The sequence below is a fragment of the Bos grunniens genome, chromosome 8, assembly GCF_055505025.1.
Source record: "Bos grunniens cultivar Pamir isolate PY7600 chromosome 8, Bosgru_T2T1.0, whole genome shotgun sequence".
In the NCBI taxonomy this organism is placed as follows: Eukaryota; Metazoa; Chordata; class Mammalia; order Artiodactyla; family Bovidae; genus Bos; species Bos grunniens.
Genome location: NC_141172.1, coordinates 94,221,376 through 94,238,689, shown reverse-complemented (window position 1 = coordinate 94,238,689; position 17,314 = coordinate 94,221,376). Strand labels below are relative to the sequence as shown.

The 17,314-nt window shown below is 42.9% G+C and overlaps 1 protein-coding gene across 5 annotated transcripts in view; it reads left to right on the top strand.

Annotated features, from left to right (window-relative positions):
- The window catches only part of ABCA1 (ATP binding cassette subfamily A member 1), a 137,121-nt gene that overhangs the window by 103,718 nt on the left and 16,089 nt on the right, over positions 1–17,314 (top strand). For all 5 annotated transcript variants that reach the window (XM_086414526.1, XM_086414529.1, XM_086414527.1 and 2 more), the window contains 13 exons: positions 209–257; positions 447–560; positions 1,624–1,772; positions 3,646–3,770; positions 5,321–5,419; positions 8,027–8,216; positions 9,072–9,166; positions 10,588–10,620; positions 11,791–11,896; positions 12,852–12,926; positions 13,394–13,563; positions 14,969–15,146; positions 17,162–17,277. In XM_086414526.1, coding sequence (XP_086270652.1) covers positions 209–257; positions 447–560; positions 1,624–1,772; positions 3,646–3,770; positions 5,321–5,419; positions 8,027–8,216; positions 9,072–9,166; positions 10,588–10,620; positions 11,791–11,896; positions 12,852–12,926; positions 13,394–13,563; positions 14,969–15,146; positions 17,162–17,277 — 1,499 coding nt within the window. The remainder of the gene's footprint in view (positions 1–208; positions 258–446; positions 561–1,623; positions 1,773–3,645; positions 3,771–5,320; positions 5,420–8,026; positions 8,217–9,071; positions 9,167–10,587; positions 10,621–11,790; positions 11,897–12,851; positions 12,927–13,393; positions 13,564–14,968; positions 15,147–17,161; positions 17,278–17,314) is intronic.

The window sequence follows — 17,314 nt, the reverse complement described above, 5'->3', positions numbered from 1 at the left end:
TTTCTGAATTGATAGCTCTCACCACTGGGGAAATGTTCTCTAGTATAAATAAATGGCTTCTCTCCCAAGTGACTCTGACAAAGTGTTATCAATAAATGAAGCTTTTACGTTATGTCTTTAGGGGCTAGCGTGTTCAGTCATGTAATAATCGTGACAGTTGCTCTCATACTGTGGTGCTTATTATAATCCTCTCATTCTCATTTTTCAGATATTTCTCAAAGTGGCTGAAGAGAGTGGAGTGGATGCCGAGACCTCAGGTAACCCTCCAAAGGGACTGCATGCCCTCTGGGCTGTGCCACTTGTAGGTTCTCTTAGCTCACCAGGGTTTTGCCTTTCCCTTCAAATTGTTTTATGACATTCTTACTTTTACTGTATAGACTTTTAAAGATTCAGATAATTTTTTTTTATTACAAATAAAACGTGGGGTTCCTTCCTTTTGTCTCCAGATGGCACCTTACCAGCAAGACGAAACAGACGAGTCTTTGGGGACAAGCAGAGCTGTCTTCGCCCTTTTACTGAAGACGATGCTATGGATCCAAATGATTCTGACATAGATCCAGGTCCGTTTGGGCGAGATCTGTGTTTTGTTGCTTGAAAGTGAATTTCCCTCTTGTGTTCTCTGGTGTTATCTTTCAAGGCCCTTGAACCAGGATGATAGATGCCTACAGGGTCTAAAGAGAAGAGAGAGAATGAGAAAAGCCACTTTCCCCTTCTGGTGCTGTGCATATGATCAGACCTGAAAGAGCCTGTCCTCCCCACTTCCTGCACTGCGCTGAGACCTCTCACTCGAGATACACATCAAAAGACAGCCCTTTATTCCTCTGAATCCATTTATTATCTTTTCCATAGAGTCCCAGTTTTCTCGCATTCATTAGGTGTTTAATTTTGGAATAAATGTTCTTTGAATGGGTGGATGATTTTGAAAGAGTGAGGTGAATTTGCTACTAGAGTTGATTGTACCCTTCAACTTAGCTGTTTTCGAAGACTGTATCCCTGTGTGTTTGGGATGGAGAAGGAGAGACAAGAAATCAAGCAAATATTGGTGAGACGTCAGGTCACCGCAGTGAGAAATCATTTGTATAAGTGAGGATTTCTATAAAACTGTTCTGAACAGAAACCTTCCTGGCTCTCCTGTCCAATGTGCAACTCTCGTGTTCTCTGTAACTTTATACATTGTTAGCACTTGGATCACCTGAATGTGTCTACCTTTTAGCCAGAGATACAATAGGCAGGAGACAAGTTGCTGTTATGTGTTCTCAAAGTATGTCAGCCTACAGACATGGCCTGTTTTACAGAATATTCTGTAAGAAATTGAGGATGACTCGATTCATTTGAATGGCTTGATGTAACTGTTATGTGTGCACACATCTCTTCAGTTGTCTCAAGGCACCTTCATTTTTCTGTGCTCATCAGACAAGAACCAAAGGCAGAGCCTGCTAGTGTGGTACATTTGGGGTCATACCTTTTCCATGGACGTCAATGTGTCATAAAAGCCCTTCATTCCTTTACTTCTACCTCCAAACACAAGCCTCCAAGGTGGTGGCTAACGATGCTGGAGGGAGGAGGCTGGGGATGTCAAAAATGCCTGGTATAATCTATGACCTTAGCGATGGCTTTTTGCAGAATCCAGAGAAACAGACCTGCTTAGTGGGATGGATGGTAAAGGTTCCTACCAGGTGAAGGGCTGGAAGCTCACACAGCAGCAGTTTGTGGCCCTTTTGTGGAAGAGACTGCTGATTGCCAGACGGAGTCGGAAAGGATTCTTTGCTCAGGTGAGAAGTGTGTTCCTGGCCAAGGACTCAGGCTTCCTTGGTGGACTACAGGCTCCCAACTAGTGAAAGCAGGGTAGCATCGTTGTTATAAGATGGACACTGGAGCCAGATTATCTGTATTTCAATCCCAGTTTGCTTCTTGTACTTATATATCTGTTGACAGATTACTTCTCTGAGCCTCAATCTCCTTATCCATAAAATGGGGATGATAATAGTACCTATGATATGTTATGAGTAAGTACTTGGAATGGGTCTCAAATTAGAAATTTCTGTGTGTGTTAATTTTCTCTTAGAGGAGAGTGTAACAAGGACAAAGTCTAGAAAAACTGGATGAGCAAATTAAACTTTCAAAACTTCAGAGATGCTATGCCCAGATACACTCAACATATGAACTTATTGGGGACTTGATTTTTCTCTAAGTTGATGTTTAACTGCAAACTGATAGAAAAGATAACCAGGGGTCAGAAAAAAATAGTAAACAGAAAAGACTCATTATACTCTGTTTGCATGCTAACTTGTGTTGGGAGGATTAAATTATTTCAGTCTACAAAATCAAGAAGTATAAAGAAGTTACAGAGATTCTTTCCCACAAGTTATGTGGGTAATGCAAAGAATATGAGTTTGGAGCATATAGATTTATGTGTGAATTCTGGTTTTGCTACTTCTTGGCTGTGTGGCCTTGGGCAAGTTGCTTAGTCTTTCTGAACCCCAATTACCTTGTTTTTTGATTGGTGATAATTATATTACTAGTTAGGGTGGTAGTGATAATTAAATGAGATAATGCTCATACAGTATTTTCCCATGGAATTAATCACATAATGATTAATTTTCTCCATTGAAACTTGAGAACATTAGAACCAGGAGCATTATTTGAATCTTTTTTTCTTTTTTTAAGGGTAAATGTCTCAGGAATAAATGGAAGGAGCTTAGAGTTTGCTTATAAAATATGTACAAGTTGTTTTCAGAAAAGGTACAAAGTTTAAGGTTGTTCAAGTGCTAAGTCACTTCGATCGTGTCCGACTGTTTGCGACCATAGCCTGTAGCCTGCCAGTCTCCTCTGTCCATGGGATTCTCCACGTAGGAATAGTAGAGTGGGTTGCCATGCCCTCCTCCAGAGGATCTTCCCGATTCAGGGATCAAATCCGCATCTCTTATGTCTCCTGCCTTGGCAGGCGGGTTCTTTACCACTAGCACCACTTGGGAAACCCTCTTAAGGTGGTTTAGTAAGGATTAATTTAGTAAGGATTAATCTGATGGCTTTTTGAGGCCATCAGATAAAGACATGGCAGCTGTTCCCTTTCCATGGAGGCAGCGCTCTATAGTGATTTTCTCAGAGTATGGGAGCTGAATGGGTAACCTAGTGTGTCTGCAGATTACAGACAAGAAGACTGAGGCCATAGGGGTTGTGACTTCACATGGATACACGAGAGAGACAGAAAGAAGGAGAGACAGAATGAAGCTGCAGTTCTTCTGGCTTCTGGTCCATGCTTGAGCTCTCGATTTTCCTCAGAGCTGAGCTGGGCTCATGGCCACTGTGGTCTTCCTCGGGTTTTCAGGGAGAAGAGGGACCCAGTGTTCTGAGTCACCCTGACATGTGACTACTGTTTACTCTGTGAAGTCCTCAGCTTGGTGCCCCTGCCAGGTGGCCACAAGCTCAGGCCTTGTATTGCCAGCTTCCAGAAATTCACCCAAGGGAAGGGGTTTAGATTTCAGCCTCTACTTCTTCCAACCTGCCAAGAATGTCTTGATGGAACTAGGCCCTGCACACACCCCAGTGCTGGCTGGTCTGAGGCTACCTGGACTTGAAGTGGTCTTCTTTCTAACCTTTGTCCTTCTCTGGCAATTCTTCTCCCTCCTTGCCTCCTGGTTATAGATTGTCCTGCCAGCTGTGTTTGTCTGCATCGCCCTGGTGTTCAGCTTGATTGTGCCACCCTTTGGCAAGTACCCCAGCCTGGAGCTTCAGCCCTGGATGTACAATGAACAGTACACATTTGTCAGGTATGCACTTGCCTTCTGCCTCCAGGGGGAGAGGAGGGCTCAGGCTGACCAGAGTGTTTACTATACTGAGGGCCAAGGGGAGGGGGACTCGGTTACATAAGGGCACGGATTGATCAGCTGTGGCTGCAGCCCTCACACAAGCTCATGCTAGATGCGAGAACAGCAGTGAACCAAACCTGAAGTAGCAGGGCTTTGAACTCATTTCCTCTCTATTCGTTGTTGTCAGGAACATACATGCCTTATGTAAATAATCTGCCAATGCAGAAGAATCTTCTTGAACTATAATATACTTGGATTTTTATACTAAGTCTTTATTTTGCAGTTGAACACAGGGTTTCCATACACTCAGACCCTCACACCTCCAAGTTCTTGTTTTCTACATAGTGCAATTCACATATTTATTATTTCATCTTTGCTAAGTCGCTTCAGTCGTGTCCGACTCTGTGCAACCCCATACAGGGCAGCCCACATATTTATTATTTCATCTTTGCTAAGTCGCTTCAGTCGTGTCTGACTCTGTGCAACCCCATAGACGGCAGCCCGCCAGGCTCCCCCATCCCTGGGATCCTCCAGGCAAGAACACTGGAGTGGGTTGCCATTTCCTTCTCCAATGCATGAAAGTGAAAAGTGAAAGGGAAGTCGCTCAGTCGTGTCTGACTCTTCGCGACCCCATGGCCTGCAGCCTACCAGGCTCCTCCGTCCATGGGATTTTCCAGGCAAGAGTATTTCATCTTTAGGTTACATATAATAGCTCCTGTTTTTTTAGACAAAAATACAGCTATCCTGTGACAATCCAGTGCTTCAAACAAAAGAACAAAGGAATTTCTCCATCTCCTTATGCAGGAGTTTTCCTCAGTCCCACAGTATTTGCAAACCTTTCTATGGATAAGTGTGCCAGTGATGTCCAAGGGAAGCTTCAGGGAAGCTTTAAAAAGAAAAAGGAAACATAAGCATGCAAATCAGCTTCCTGTTCTCTGATTCTGTGCTTTCTTCCTATTTTGTGCGGGTTTACCTCCTTCTTTTCTTTCCCAGCTGCTGACCTTGTGTTGCCCAGGGCTGTGGAGCATGGGCTTGTTTTGTGTTTATAACTTCTGCCCATCATTATTTGTGCTTTCCAGTTGTCCACGCAAATGTTAAGCCCATAAAATCTGCCTTCCTTTTCCTAGAAAACCCCTCTTGTCTATGCCTAATGATTAATTGTGAAAGTACTTTTGAAATACTGATCTTTAATGAATTCATGTACTTCCCACTAAAATAGATATATGTAAATGTATGTGGGTGCACGTGTACGCACCCCTCCATATTTATCACTTATTTACACAAGTTCCGCTTTGGAGTGCTGTATGTTATCTTGACACCAAATAAACAACCAGAGGCTGAGTTACTTGTGGGTGGGTTCTGTGTTTCTATTTTAAGAGCTTGGCAGGATTTGGCACACAGGAAGTACTTAATAAAGTGTTAAATTTGAAAAAAAAAAAAAAAGTGCCTTTTCTTCTCCCATTCATGGTTTAAATGCGTTGCTAAGCTGACTGCCTCTCATGTATCTACAGTAATGATGCGCCTGAGGATGTGAGCACCCAGGAACTCTTAAACGCTCTCACCGGAAAGCCTGGCTTTGGGACCCGATGTATGGAAGGAAACCCGATCCCGTGAGTGCCACTGAGCTGTGAGCCCCTCCACAGCTGGCTTCTTGTGTTTGTCACCTGGTTTTCTCTCTGCACTGGTTTTGTCACTTGTATGCCACCTGGTGATGACCATCATTTACCCTTTGAAACAGTTTTTATTTTAAAGGAGCTAATGTAGTGATTTAACCCTAGCATCTAGGAACAAACATAACAGACCAGTAGACTCTTCTAGCATCCTGCCAGGAAAATGACCATGGACATTTGTTTTCTGCTTTAGACATTAATATTTAATTTAGATAGTACTTCATAATGATCCCTTTTCCCCAGCTCCTATACCTGACTGCAGAGATAGGCTCCTATTACACGTAATTTGCAGTTTTGTTAATCAGTTTCTTCACTCTAAAAGCCTGAAAAGTTGACATAATTTTTATAAAAATGGACATTTTCTTCTTTCAGAGTTGCATATTTTTGTCATATTCTCCTTCAAAGTCCTTTTTTTAAAAAAAAAGGAGGTAGCATATAAATAAATTCAGTGAAATACTCATTTGACTGTCATTGTATATGGGGAGAAGGCATGTCCAGATATCTGTGTGAGTAAAAACAGTGAAGAGTGGTGAGGAGCTTCTGAGAGCTCAGTGAAGGTAGAAGCGGGTTCAGGTTTCCAGGCTTGGGTAGAATTTGCACTTGAGGTTGTTAACCACAGATTCAAGGATTATGGAGAGCGTGGGAAAGTTTAGGAAGACTGCTGCTGCTGCTGCTAAGTCGCTTCAGTCGTGTCTGACTCTATGCGACTCCATAGACGGCAGCCCACCAAGCTCCTCTGTCCCTGGGATTCTCCAGGCAGGAACACTGGAGTGGGTTGCCATTTCCTTCTCCAATGCATGAAAGTGAAAAGTGAAAGTGAAGTCGCTCAGTGGTGTCCTACTCTTAGCAATCCCATGGACTGCAGCCTACCAGGCTCCTCTGTCCATGGGATTTTCCAGGCAAGAGTACTAGAGTGGGTTGCCTAGAGAAGGGCAAACTTGAATTCCAGGTTTTAGAGGGAAGATAGTGAGCCTGCAGGTGACAGACCAGTGAACATATCACCTGGGTGTGCAAGTTTTAATGTGTGCTCGTTAAACATATAGCTGTTATATACTTGTTGGCTCTAATTAACTCTGGACACTTACTGAACATTTGCTAGTATTTAGTACTTAATACGGAGAAGGCAATGGCACCCCACTCCAGTACTCTTGCCTGGGAAATCCCATGGATGGAAGAGCCTGGTAGGCTACAGTCCATGGGGTCGCTAAGAGTCAGACACGACTGAGCACCTTCACTTTCACTTTTCACTTTCATGCATTGGAGAAGGAAATGGCAACCCACTCCAGTGTTCTTGCCTGGAGGATCCCAGGGATGGGGGAGCCTGGCGGGCTGCCGTCTATGGGATCGCACAGAGTCGGACACGACTGAAGTGACTTAGCAGCAGTACTTAATAAGTGTAAATCCTGACGGTTAATATCAGTTCCTAAAGAACAAGATGACCAAGGTGGAGAAGGACAAATTTCATAAGACTTGTGATGAGATTCCACTTGGAACCAGAGAGCAACCCACAGAACTGTTTATTTGATGTAAGAATTATCTAAACGCTGGGGCTCGGCTTCAGATGATAGAGTTTTAAAAGTGGGAGGGATATTAGAAATGCCTTGTTGAAATGTGACCTATTGAAATAAGTCATTTTACAGTTTTGTGGAGAAAATAGGCTCCAAGAGGGCAAGTGACTTGATGGTCTCACAGTAGTTCAGAACTCAGACATAAATGCCTGACTTGCCACCTGGGGTGCTCGCAAACAACCTAGCTCTTCGTGAGCCAACAACTCTCACCTCGGGTCACTCCCCCAAATTCTTTACTTGTTTTAAGACATGTAAAAGTGAATCTTGACATTCTTCCCAGATTTTCAGCATCAAACATATGTCTTCTGACTCCTGCCTCCCTCTTCTCCTCATCTCCCATCACTCTTCCTCATAGCTCATCACATGCCAGCCCTGCTGCCTTCCTGTGGTTCCTTATTCGTAGAACACTGGGGACCTTTTCACCTGCGCTCTGTTGCTTCTGCTTGCAATGTTCTCCCCCCCAATCCCTGCCTGGCTTGTTCTCTGTCATCATTTAGGTTTTGGCTGAAATATATGACCTCTTCAGGTGGTCCTTTCTCACCAGTCATTCTCCCTTTATTTTGCTTCCATTTTGGCCATTGAAGATTATATTATTTGTTAATTAATCTTTCCTGGGAACACAAACTCCATGATGGCAGAGACTTTGTCTCTTCACCCCAGATTCTCAAATATGCAGGACAGTGTCTGGCACATAGCAGATGCTCAGTGAATGTTTGTTGAGTGAACCCGCGCTGAGTGATTGAATGCTGGTGATTGGGTTGACTTGAGTTCAGTGTATGAGCACTTAGGCCTTCTTTGTGTTCTATGGTATTTAACTGTAAAATGTGTCTGTAGCTGACAAGTCTGTGGGACGGATCAGTAACCCGGTGGTGAGGGGATATATGTGTATTTGCAGTTGTTATTGATTGGTCCTGTGCTCTGAGGCAATAGGAGAGGCCAGACCCTCTTGGGTGAGCCTGTCCTTGGTGTCCCTTTGCAGAGAAATGCCCTGCTTGGTGGGAGAGGAGAAGTGGAACACTGCCCCAGTCCCCCAGACCATCACGGACCTCTTCCGAAATGGAAACTGGACAATGGAGAACCCCTCCCCCACCTGCCAGTGTAGCAGCGACAAAATCAAGAAGATGCTGCCTGTGTGCCCCCTGGGGGCAGGGGGGCTGCCTCCTCCTCAAGTGAGTCCTTTCAGGGTGTGACTGAGTAAGTGAGGTATAGGGTGGACTGGGAGGAGGGAATGGGTGACATATTTTGAAGTCAGCCTAGGTCCTTGTTTGAGATACAACCAGAGACAACACTCCCGATCAGTGGTCTGTGGAAGTCACACTGCAGCCTCTCCTGCAGTGGTGGTGTCCCAGGACAGACTGACAGACGCAGCTTCATCTCCACCTCTGCCCTAGTGGAGCTGGTGACCTTGGATGGGTCACTCTTGAGTCCCTGGGCCTGTTTCCTCACTGCTGAATTAGGGAGGCTGGCCCGTAAAACTTCTGTGAGGGTTATAACTCTGACAATCCTCTGAGACTATGAGTGAGAGAAGCAATTCTGAATCATTTTTTTCCGAGAATTTCAGGAAGAGGCTTGCTTGTGATGCCTCTCTGCTGCTTTATCAGCATCCAGGTTGTAGGATGAGGACAAGGAATTTTAAATAGTGTTGAAAAAGTAGTCCTTAGTGGTTACTGCTCCTTAAAATAGCACTTCATCTCTTCATCAGTGTAACTCCAATGAAGAATATTCACTAGGCATAGTCAATGGTGCTGCTCCCTAGAAATCTTTTGTAACCGTGAAGAATGATACTTCATGGTCTATTGCTTAGCTGTTCAGAGTAATTTGCTGGGAATCACCTTGACTTGGCATAAAGGGCAGAATGGATCAGGCCTTGGTGATCGGCTGATGACAGTGTCCAGGCCCTGCGGGCAGGGTCTGCTCACACTGTGGTACACGTTTGAGGAACATGTGTCATTTTTGTTCTTGATTTGTTTTCTGTTCCAATTGTGGCCCATAAAGACACATGCGCTTGGTTTTTCTGATGACAGAGAAAACAGAATACTGCTGACATCCTTCAGAACCTCACGGGAAGAAACATTTCGGATTATCTGGTGAAGACATACGTGCAGATCATAGCCAAAAGGTCATCATTTACAATCCTTGGCCCCTGCTTAGCTGTTACTGATCAGAGGAATTAAAGTCCTAAAAAATTGGAGATTGAGTAGTGGTGGGAAACATCACAGTTTGGCTTGATGTTGTCCTTTTGAAGTTTGGGATATTCTTTCAGATTAGAAAAGGTAATGGGAAGTATTATGAATATTCAGTTTGAAGACTGAGGTTTCCTGGCTCCAGAATGAAAATAAATCTGGATTTAAATTCTAATTCTTCCACTTATTAGCTGTTTGACCATGGCGACCAGTTATCCTTTTAAAGCCTTAGGCTGTATATAATGTGATAATAATGTTGCTCTCAGTAGTTTGTTGTAAGGATTAAATGAAATGATACACGTAAAGTAGCTCTCATGGATGGAATGAGTGATAAATACGAGGCGTTATCAAGATAGCCCTGAGTTCTCAGGACTTCTCGGTGGAGCCTTAGAAGAGCCATGTAGCTTCCTGGGGCATCACTGCATAGTCCTGAGTGCATTAGCTCCCCCATTATTTGCAGTTTTGCTTCCCTCAGTTTCAGTTACCCATCATCAGCTATGGTCAGAAAATACTAAATGGAAAATTCCAGTAACAAACAATTCATAAATTTTAAATGGCATGCTTCTCTGAGTGGTGTGATGGGAATCATCCCACTGTGTCCCTCCTGGGATGGGAATCATCCCCTGTCCAGCACATCCACACACCGTAAGTGCTCCTTGCCCTGGCCCTTTTGGTGATCAGATGGACTGTCACAGTATTACAGAACTTATTTCCAAGTAACTTTTATTTTACGTGATAGTGGCCCTATTGACCTTCAAAGAAAATGACAGGTGATAGGAAAAAATAGTATACATAGGGGTTGGTATTATCTGTAGTTTTAGGTATCCATTGGGGGGTGTTGGAGTGTGTCCCCTCCAATTAAGGAGGGGACTGCTGTACTTAGCTGATGCCCAGAAAATGTTTGTTCTAGCTTCCTTCCCATCAGCTTGGTTATATTTGGTCCCCTAAGTTGGGAGTTCTAGTGACTTTTAATAACAAGGGTATGCTTGAATGACAGTTACTGTTAGTTTCCAAGAAAGAAGCATAATCTCTCCATATGTTAGCCATAATTGAACTATTATTTTTGAATTTAAAAACTTTGTAGTTTGATCACGTCTTTGTTGGTTTTTTAGTTGTTTTAATACAAGGCATGACCTTCATAAAAATAATAAGGTTTTAATATGGGGAGAAGAAAAGACATGCTGATTAGGGCTTCTTTCCAGTGGCAAAACCCTACCACACCAGCCTGATTGTAGAGTTATTTCTGTCCCTTTGTTGTATCCCCAGGTAGATATTTCTAACTTTTGTATCATCAGGAAAAGGATCAATGTTTCTTTGGACTGATTTCTGGTTTCTTTGTCTTTGGCCCTCACTACAGCTTAAAGAACAAGATCTGGGTGAATGAGTTTAGGTAAGTTGACTCCTCTGTGCTTTTCTTTTTGCTTCCTTGACTCCTAAAGCTCATGAGGATGATTTTGATGCAGTTTTCTTGGACCCTGGGAAGCTGTTGGTTTAGGGGTGGTTTTGCTCTTAGCTCAGTGCCCAGCTGCCACTTCAGAGGCCTTTGGAATTTTCGCATATTGATTTCCTTGAGGAGATTTAGAAGTTCCTTGTGGGTCTCTAGGGATTTGACAGGAAGCACGATGTGAGGGAAAAACCTATGCTAATTAAAATTATCAAATCAGATTCCTAGGAGACCTAGGGGTTTAAGAACTATTTTTCAGGTCTTTGTAATAACCAAGAAGGTCTTAGATGAAATAGGAGGCTTCAAAACCATCTATGTTCATTGCATTTCAACTCATTTATCCTTCTGAGTTTTTTAAAATAACAATGTTTCTGTTAGGAAATAAGACCAGAATTCCATCAGGAAAGTAAGAATCATTTTCTCCTCTGCTGCAGTCAGGCTCTCTCCTCTCCACCCTCCACCACCACCCCTGCCCTTATCCCTCTGAGTTTTGAAGAAGCAGATGGGACTGGGGAAAAAAACGAAGGAAGCATCCTTGAAGCCCATTATTACTCATGAGAAATGAGAGCCTTACATGGCTGCCTCAGAACTTTGTTTTTTGACCCTATCTCCCACCTTTCTTCTTTTCCTTTTTTCCCAAGAGCTAGGACCTACTGAATAACTGAGTAGAGTGGATGCAGAACCTTCTGTGGTTCTCCTGTTATGAAAGGGCCACAGCCCATCTATAAGCCCTCCCTGGCCTCTCTGGCCAATGTCTTCCCTCTCATCCAGACTCCCCATCTGCTTGCCTTGAGACTCATGTTCAGGCCTGAGCCACCAGGGGTGGGAGGAGCATCTGTGAGATGAATGAGCATTCTTTCCTCAACATCTCAGATGTCTCATTCTGTGTATAATCAGACCCAGGTCCCTCCAACTTGGGCAGAAGCTGTATAAGAGTTAAGAGATTGCCAGGATCCATTAGAGGAGACCAAGGTGAAACTTTCTCTGAGTCCTATTTTGGTCCTACTTTGAACATACAGTTCCTCTAATTGAACATTACATCCTCAGGCAGTGTCTGCTGCTGAGTGACAGTGGGCCCCACACTGCCTGTGTTTTAATGTCAGGCTATTCTTTTAGGTACGGTGGATTTTCCCTGGGTGCCAGTAATTCTCAGTCACTTCCTCCGAGTGAAGAAGTTAATGATGCCATCAAGCAAATGAAGAAACACTTGAAGGTGGTCAAGGTACAGTACCCATCCTAAGACATGTCAGACAGAAATTGAGTTGCTGGTACATGGGAGTAGTTGACACGTAGATCTGATCACCTGGTAGCTTATTGTTTAAGATTTTCAAGAACAAAACCATCACCGATCATAGAGATCATGGGTCAGCCAAGACTGAGTCACTCAGTATGTACTTACTATTTGAAAGTGCAGGGACTTCCCTGGTGGTCTAGTGGTTAAGACTCTGCACTTCCAATGCAGGGTGCCTGGTCAGGGAAGTAAGACCCAATGCAGCCAAAACAAAACAAAACAAAAAATGCTTGAGAAAAAAAAGCAAGTTCAGAGATTTTAGATCTCTCAGAATAACTTAAGTATAGCCAGTGAACAGAGAAACTGGGCATCAAACATACTTTTCTAAAACAATCATTGGTTAAACAGGAAATGAATCACTTTCTTTAAACCGGCAGCTAGTTTTAGGACTTGATAAACATTCATTTTCTTTATCTGTATCCCAAGTTTCCCATTTCTAAGTGGGAACTGGAAGTCAGATGATATGAATTCCAGGGTCACAGATAGCAGGGATTGTCCTAGAATCTGTCCCTTGAGGCACAGACCCCATATCTGATGCATCTACATGTTTGTAGCTGGGGGCCTTCAGGTGATGTTAAGGGAACATGGTGAAGAGCCCTTACCACCAGTTACAGACTGACATCTGCCTCTTGGGACTTTGAATCACAGGGTTTCCCTCTGGTTCCTTTAAGACCTATGACTCGTGGCAACATCAGTGCTTTAGATTTCCAGTCACTTATTTTTCAGGAGCCAGTTATTATTTAGAGGGTTCAAGTTGCATTTTAGTGAATGGGGCAGTAGCCGTGTTTCCCTTCACAAGGTTGTCCCGTTGTCCACAAACTCCAGACTTCCTGTTGCTCCTCCTCTGTGAACCATCCCAGCTCAGGCAGCTTTTTGTTGTTCATAGGACAGTTCTGCAGACCGATTTCTCAGCAGCTTGGGAAGGTTCATGACAGGACTGGACACAAAAAATAACGTCAAGGTAAAGTTCTTTGTTCCAGTGGCTTGATGAACAATAATTCCTGTGTTGCTGTGAAGTGTCAGCTCATGATAATGTTGATTCATGACAGAAAAATCTAGTAACTTTATCGGTAAGGCTGTAAAAAGAACTTGCTTTGCTGCTAGTCACACTAGGGGAACCATTTTGAACATGACTGAGATACTTAACCTGTTTAAGCCTCAGTTTCCTAATCTATAAAATGGAGGCAATAACCATGTCTACCTCAAAGCTTTGGTGAAGATTAAATACATTAAAGAAAGTCAGCATATTGCCTGACCTCACGGTCAGTGCTGGGCACACCCTGCCTCTTTACCATGTTCTCTGATCATGTTTTGTCTTCGGGTGTGACAGAAATTTCTGGAGTTTATGTGCATGTTTTGTGTGTGTGCACCTGCCTTCAGGAACAGAGGTTAGGAGCAGTACTTTGCATCTGGTATGTTTTATTTCAGGTGTGGTTCAACAACAAGGGCTGGCACGCCATCAGCTCTTTCTTGAATGTCATCAACAATGCCATTCTCCGGGCCAATCTGCAGAAGGGAGCGAACCCCAGCCAGTATGGGATTACTGCTTTCAATCACCCGCTGAACCTCACCAAGCAGCAGCTCTCAGAAGTGGCTCTGTAAGTGTCGCTGTGTCTGATTTGGGAGAGGGGAGGGTGTTGGGGGAATTGTGGTGCAGGGGAGAGAAGTGTGAAGCTGGTTGTAGAGTAACAGCTGGGGAAGTAGGTACGTTATGTATGTCTGGGTTGGTCCAGGCTCTGGACAAAAAATGATCAGTTTATGAGTTGGCTGGGTAGAGATTAAACTACACAAGATAGATGCCTCTGATATATTAAAGCCATTAGTACATTTAGTGAATTCATTTAAAGTAAGTTAAATTGTTAATATGATTCTAAAATATTTTAACTCACTCTTAATGTTTAATTAAAAAATCAATTTCGTTTGTTTCGAAACAACTATTTTTAAACTTAGTGAAACACACTTTTATTAGCTTGTGTGTTTATTAATTCCTGGAGAGGGAGAGAGAGAGACAGCATGTATGCGTGTATAAGTGTGTGTATGTGTGTATGGAGTTAAAGCCAGTATGATCTAGTTCAGAGTGTATAGCCTTTGAAATCAGAGATCTGGGTTTAAGTCTGGTTTTTTAAACTTTCTAGATATATGGTATTAAGTGAGGCATTTCATGTAAATGGACAAGTCCGGCCTTCAGCACAAGGTTGATATTCAATACATGTTAGGTTCCTTTCTTGTTTATGGACTATGGCACAGTTATAGTTTCTGGTTCACTTGTATGGACTATCAATGTATGTCACTAGGATCTTTATACTAAGCTTATATGAAATTTATACAAAGAAATAATTTATATTGTATCCCATTTAATGGGCTTATAAGGCTATTTTTCTTATAATAAGGATCTGATGGAATTTTTGTGTTAGATTGATATGCCATGCTCTTTTGTTGTCAAACTCACTTACAGCCACAAATTGTTGTTTGAATAGTTTCACACTAATATTTCTGCTTTATTTAGTTTTCAAGCTACACTACTCCCTTATGTGTGAAAATTTATAGCTTGTTTGTCATAAAAGATCAAGAATAGTAGAACAAAGTGAATGTTATTAGGCCACTCTTAGACTTCCTTTAATAGTTTTGTTTTGGCTGTGGACTCTCTTTGACCTCAGTAGAAGCAGTTTTGCATTTGAATTATCAAGATTTTTTTTTTGCTTGAAAATAATCATCTTTACCCCTGAATGAAATATATGTGGTGAACAGATCTTTTTCCTGGGGTATGCTTCAGACATTCGTGTGTGTGTGTGTGTGTGTGTATGCTTCAGACATTCGTGTGTGTGTGCGTGTGTGTGCGTGCGCATGCATGTGCGTGCATGTGTGCACATGTGTGCTCTGATTGTGCCCTCAGCTGCACTGTCTTTTTCAGGATGTGTGTGTGTGTGCGTGTGCGCGTGCATGTGCGTGTGTGTGTGCGCGCATGTGCTCTGATTGTGCCCTCAGCTGCACTGTCTTTTTCAGGATGACCACATCCGTGGACGTCCTCGTGTCCATCTGTGTCATCTTCGCGATGTCCTTTGTCCCGGCCAGCTTTGTCGTGTTCCTGATCCAGGAGCGCGTCAGCAAAGCGAAGCACCTGCAGTTCATCAGTGGAGTGAAGCCTGTCATCTACTGGCTCTCCAATTTTGTCTGGGACATGGTAAGACCACCCGTCTGCTGCTGCTTCAAAAACCTCCATCAGGGCTCTAGATTGGATGGATGGAAGGGCTTCTGGCCTTCACCAGGAAATGTTCTAGCTAATCAAAGATGAATGAAAGAGGATAAGGCAGGCACAGTTGTACACTTTCATGTCACCAAACATGACCTTCAGCACACAGCTGATCTTACACCAGAGAAAATCAGTCCAAAGGGACTGCAACGGATACCACCACCACCTCATTCCCTAAGTGACAACCTTTTAAAGAACTGAGGTGGAACACTCTCAGTCAGAACTCTAAGTCAGTGCCTCTAACTTGTCTGATAGATTTTTAACCTCCAGAGTCAGGATATTCTTTGTCTTACCAGGAACTCAATCTGTCATTTGAAAACATCTTCTGTTTTACTGGAAGCTGATCCGTCCATTGCAAATCTGTTTTCATGTCAGCTGTAATATAATGCTTCTGTTTGAGCCAATATGGAGGATGTCAAAGAATTCTGAAGTGCAAATTATTTTTATAAAGCAGAGTTGAAATATATCTCCCTATGAGTTCCATTAATTGTAGGCCACACAGAAAATTTAATTCTTCTCCCATTGGCTATACCCTAAAATATTTGAAGACACCTATCATTTAACCTAAATCTTCCCCAGATAAGATGATATATGAGAACACACTTTGTAATCTCTAAAGCACTGTAGAAGTGTGAGTGATGATAATGATGTCTGTGTTGGTTATAGCAAGCCTCTCAGACTTGTCACTCTCTGACCTGATTGCCTCTCTGTGGCCCATACTCCATAGTGTCAATGTGCTCTTTGAAGAACAAAGCCTAGAATTGGCCTTATAATCAGTCTGTCATCCAAATGGTTACGGGTCTAGAGGCAATTGATCTTTATCCCGTACTCCTCTTCCTCAGCCCAAGGATATTGCATTTTGGAAGTAGTGTGGTCTTTTTGGCAACTTGTAGAGAACTGAAACCTCTGCTTCATCGGTATTGTTAAATGGGGTCTTTTTCACTGTTTACTAATGCAGTTGACTTTTTTCAACCTTTATGTATAGCTTTATTTATAAACATAAAGGTTTTTTAAAGCACATATAAAACTTTTTCCCTGTTAAACTGAATTTTACGGGATGTCCATTTGTTTTGTTTTTTGTCTTAATCCAATGATTGCTTTATTGAGTAAGCGCATACATACTGACTGGTCACTGTATCTAACTCTGCCAGGCATCACAGATTCAGAGATGAAAGATCAAGTCCCTGACTCAGGAACACTATTATCTTCCTGTATATTAACCATCTCTCCCTGCTGTAGAACCTCTGAAATTTGCTGTAAGCGTGTCTTCATCTAAGTTGTTGAAAAACACAGTTGAGTAGGATGGGACTGAGGCACAGAGCCCTGCAGTCTGAAGCTACAAATTCTCCTAACAGCTGGCAAGCCCACTGCTACCTCCCTGCCTGTGCTCTGCTCTGCCAGCTGTGAATTCCTGTAACTGTCTTGTGGCCAAGTCTTTATTTCTGCATTTTAATGCTTGAGACACTGTCAGGACAGACTTTAAAATTAGTCTTGGTGTGATGAAACTGTCCTGACATTGATGTTATAAGTGCTTACCTCATAAATAGATTACAAGAGAGCTTGAACTTGGGCAGACTGTAATATAGCATTAATGATGAAACAGACACAATCATCTTCGGGAAGAGTAATGGCAGCTTACTTGCTGCCTGTGAAATTGAAATTACTCTGACTGCGAATCCATCCTTCAGTAAGTTTACTGAGCGTGACACCTTGGCTTATCTGTTGGAAAGACAGAAAGGACATGCAGTTTATAAAATCAGCCGGGGGTAAAAGGCTTGTCAAAATGTGCTGTCCGGTATTTTGATTAATAGTTTTTGTGGCTTCATTAATTCAGAGTTATTCTTCCGTATGTTTATCTGCCCTTTCTTGTCCAGTGATGGTGAAGACTTGAGATGTGCTGTGTCTTTGACTTAGGGGTGACCTTGGTTTCCTTACTTCACTTTTAGTGCAACTACGTGGTTCCTGCCACGCTGGTCATTATCATCTTCATCTGCTTCCAGCAGAAGTCCTATGTGTCCTCCACCAACCTGCCTGTGCTCGCTCTTCTACTTTTGCTGTATGGGTAAGGCACCTCTGGATGGGGCATAGGGAATCCTCTG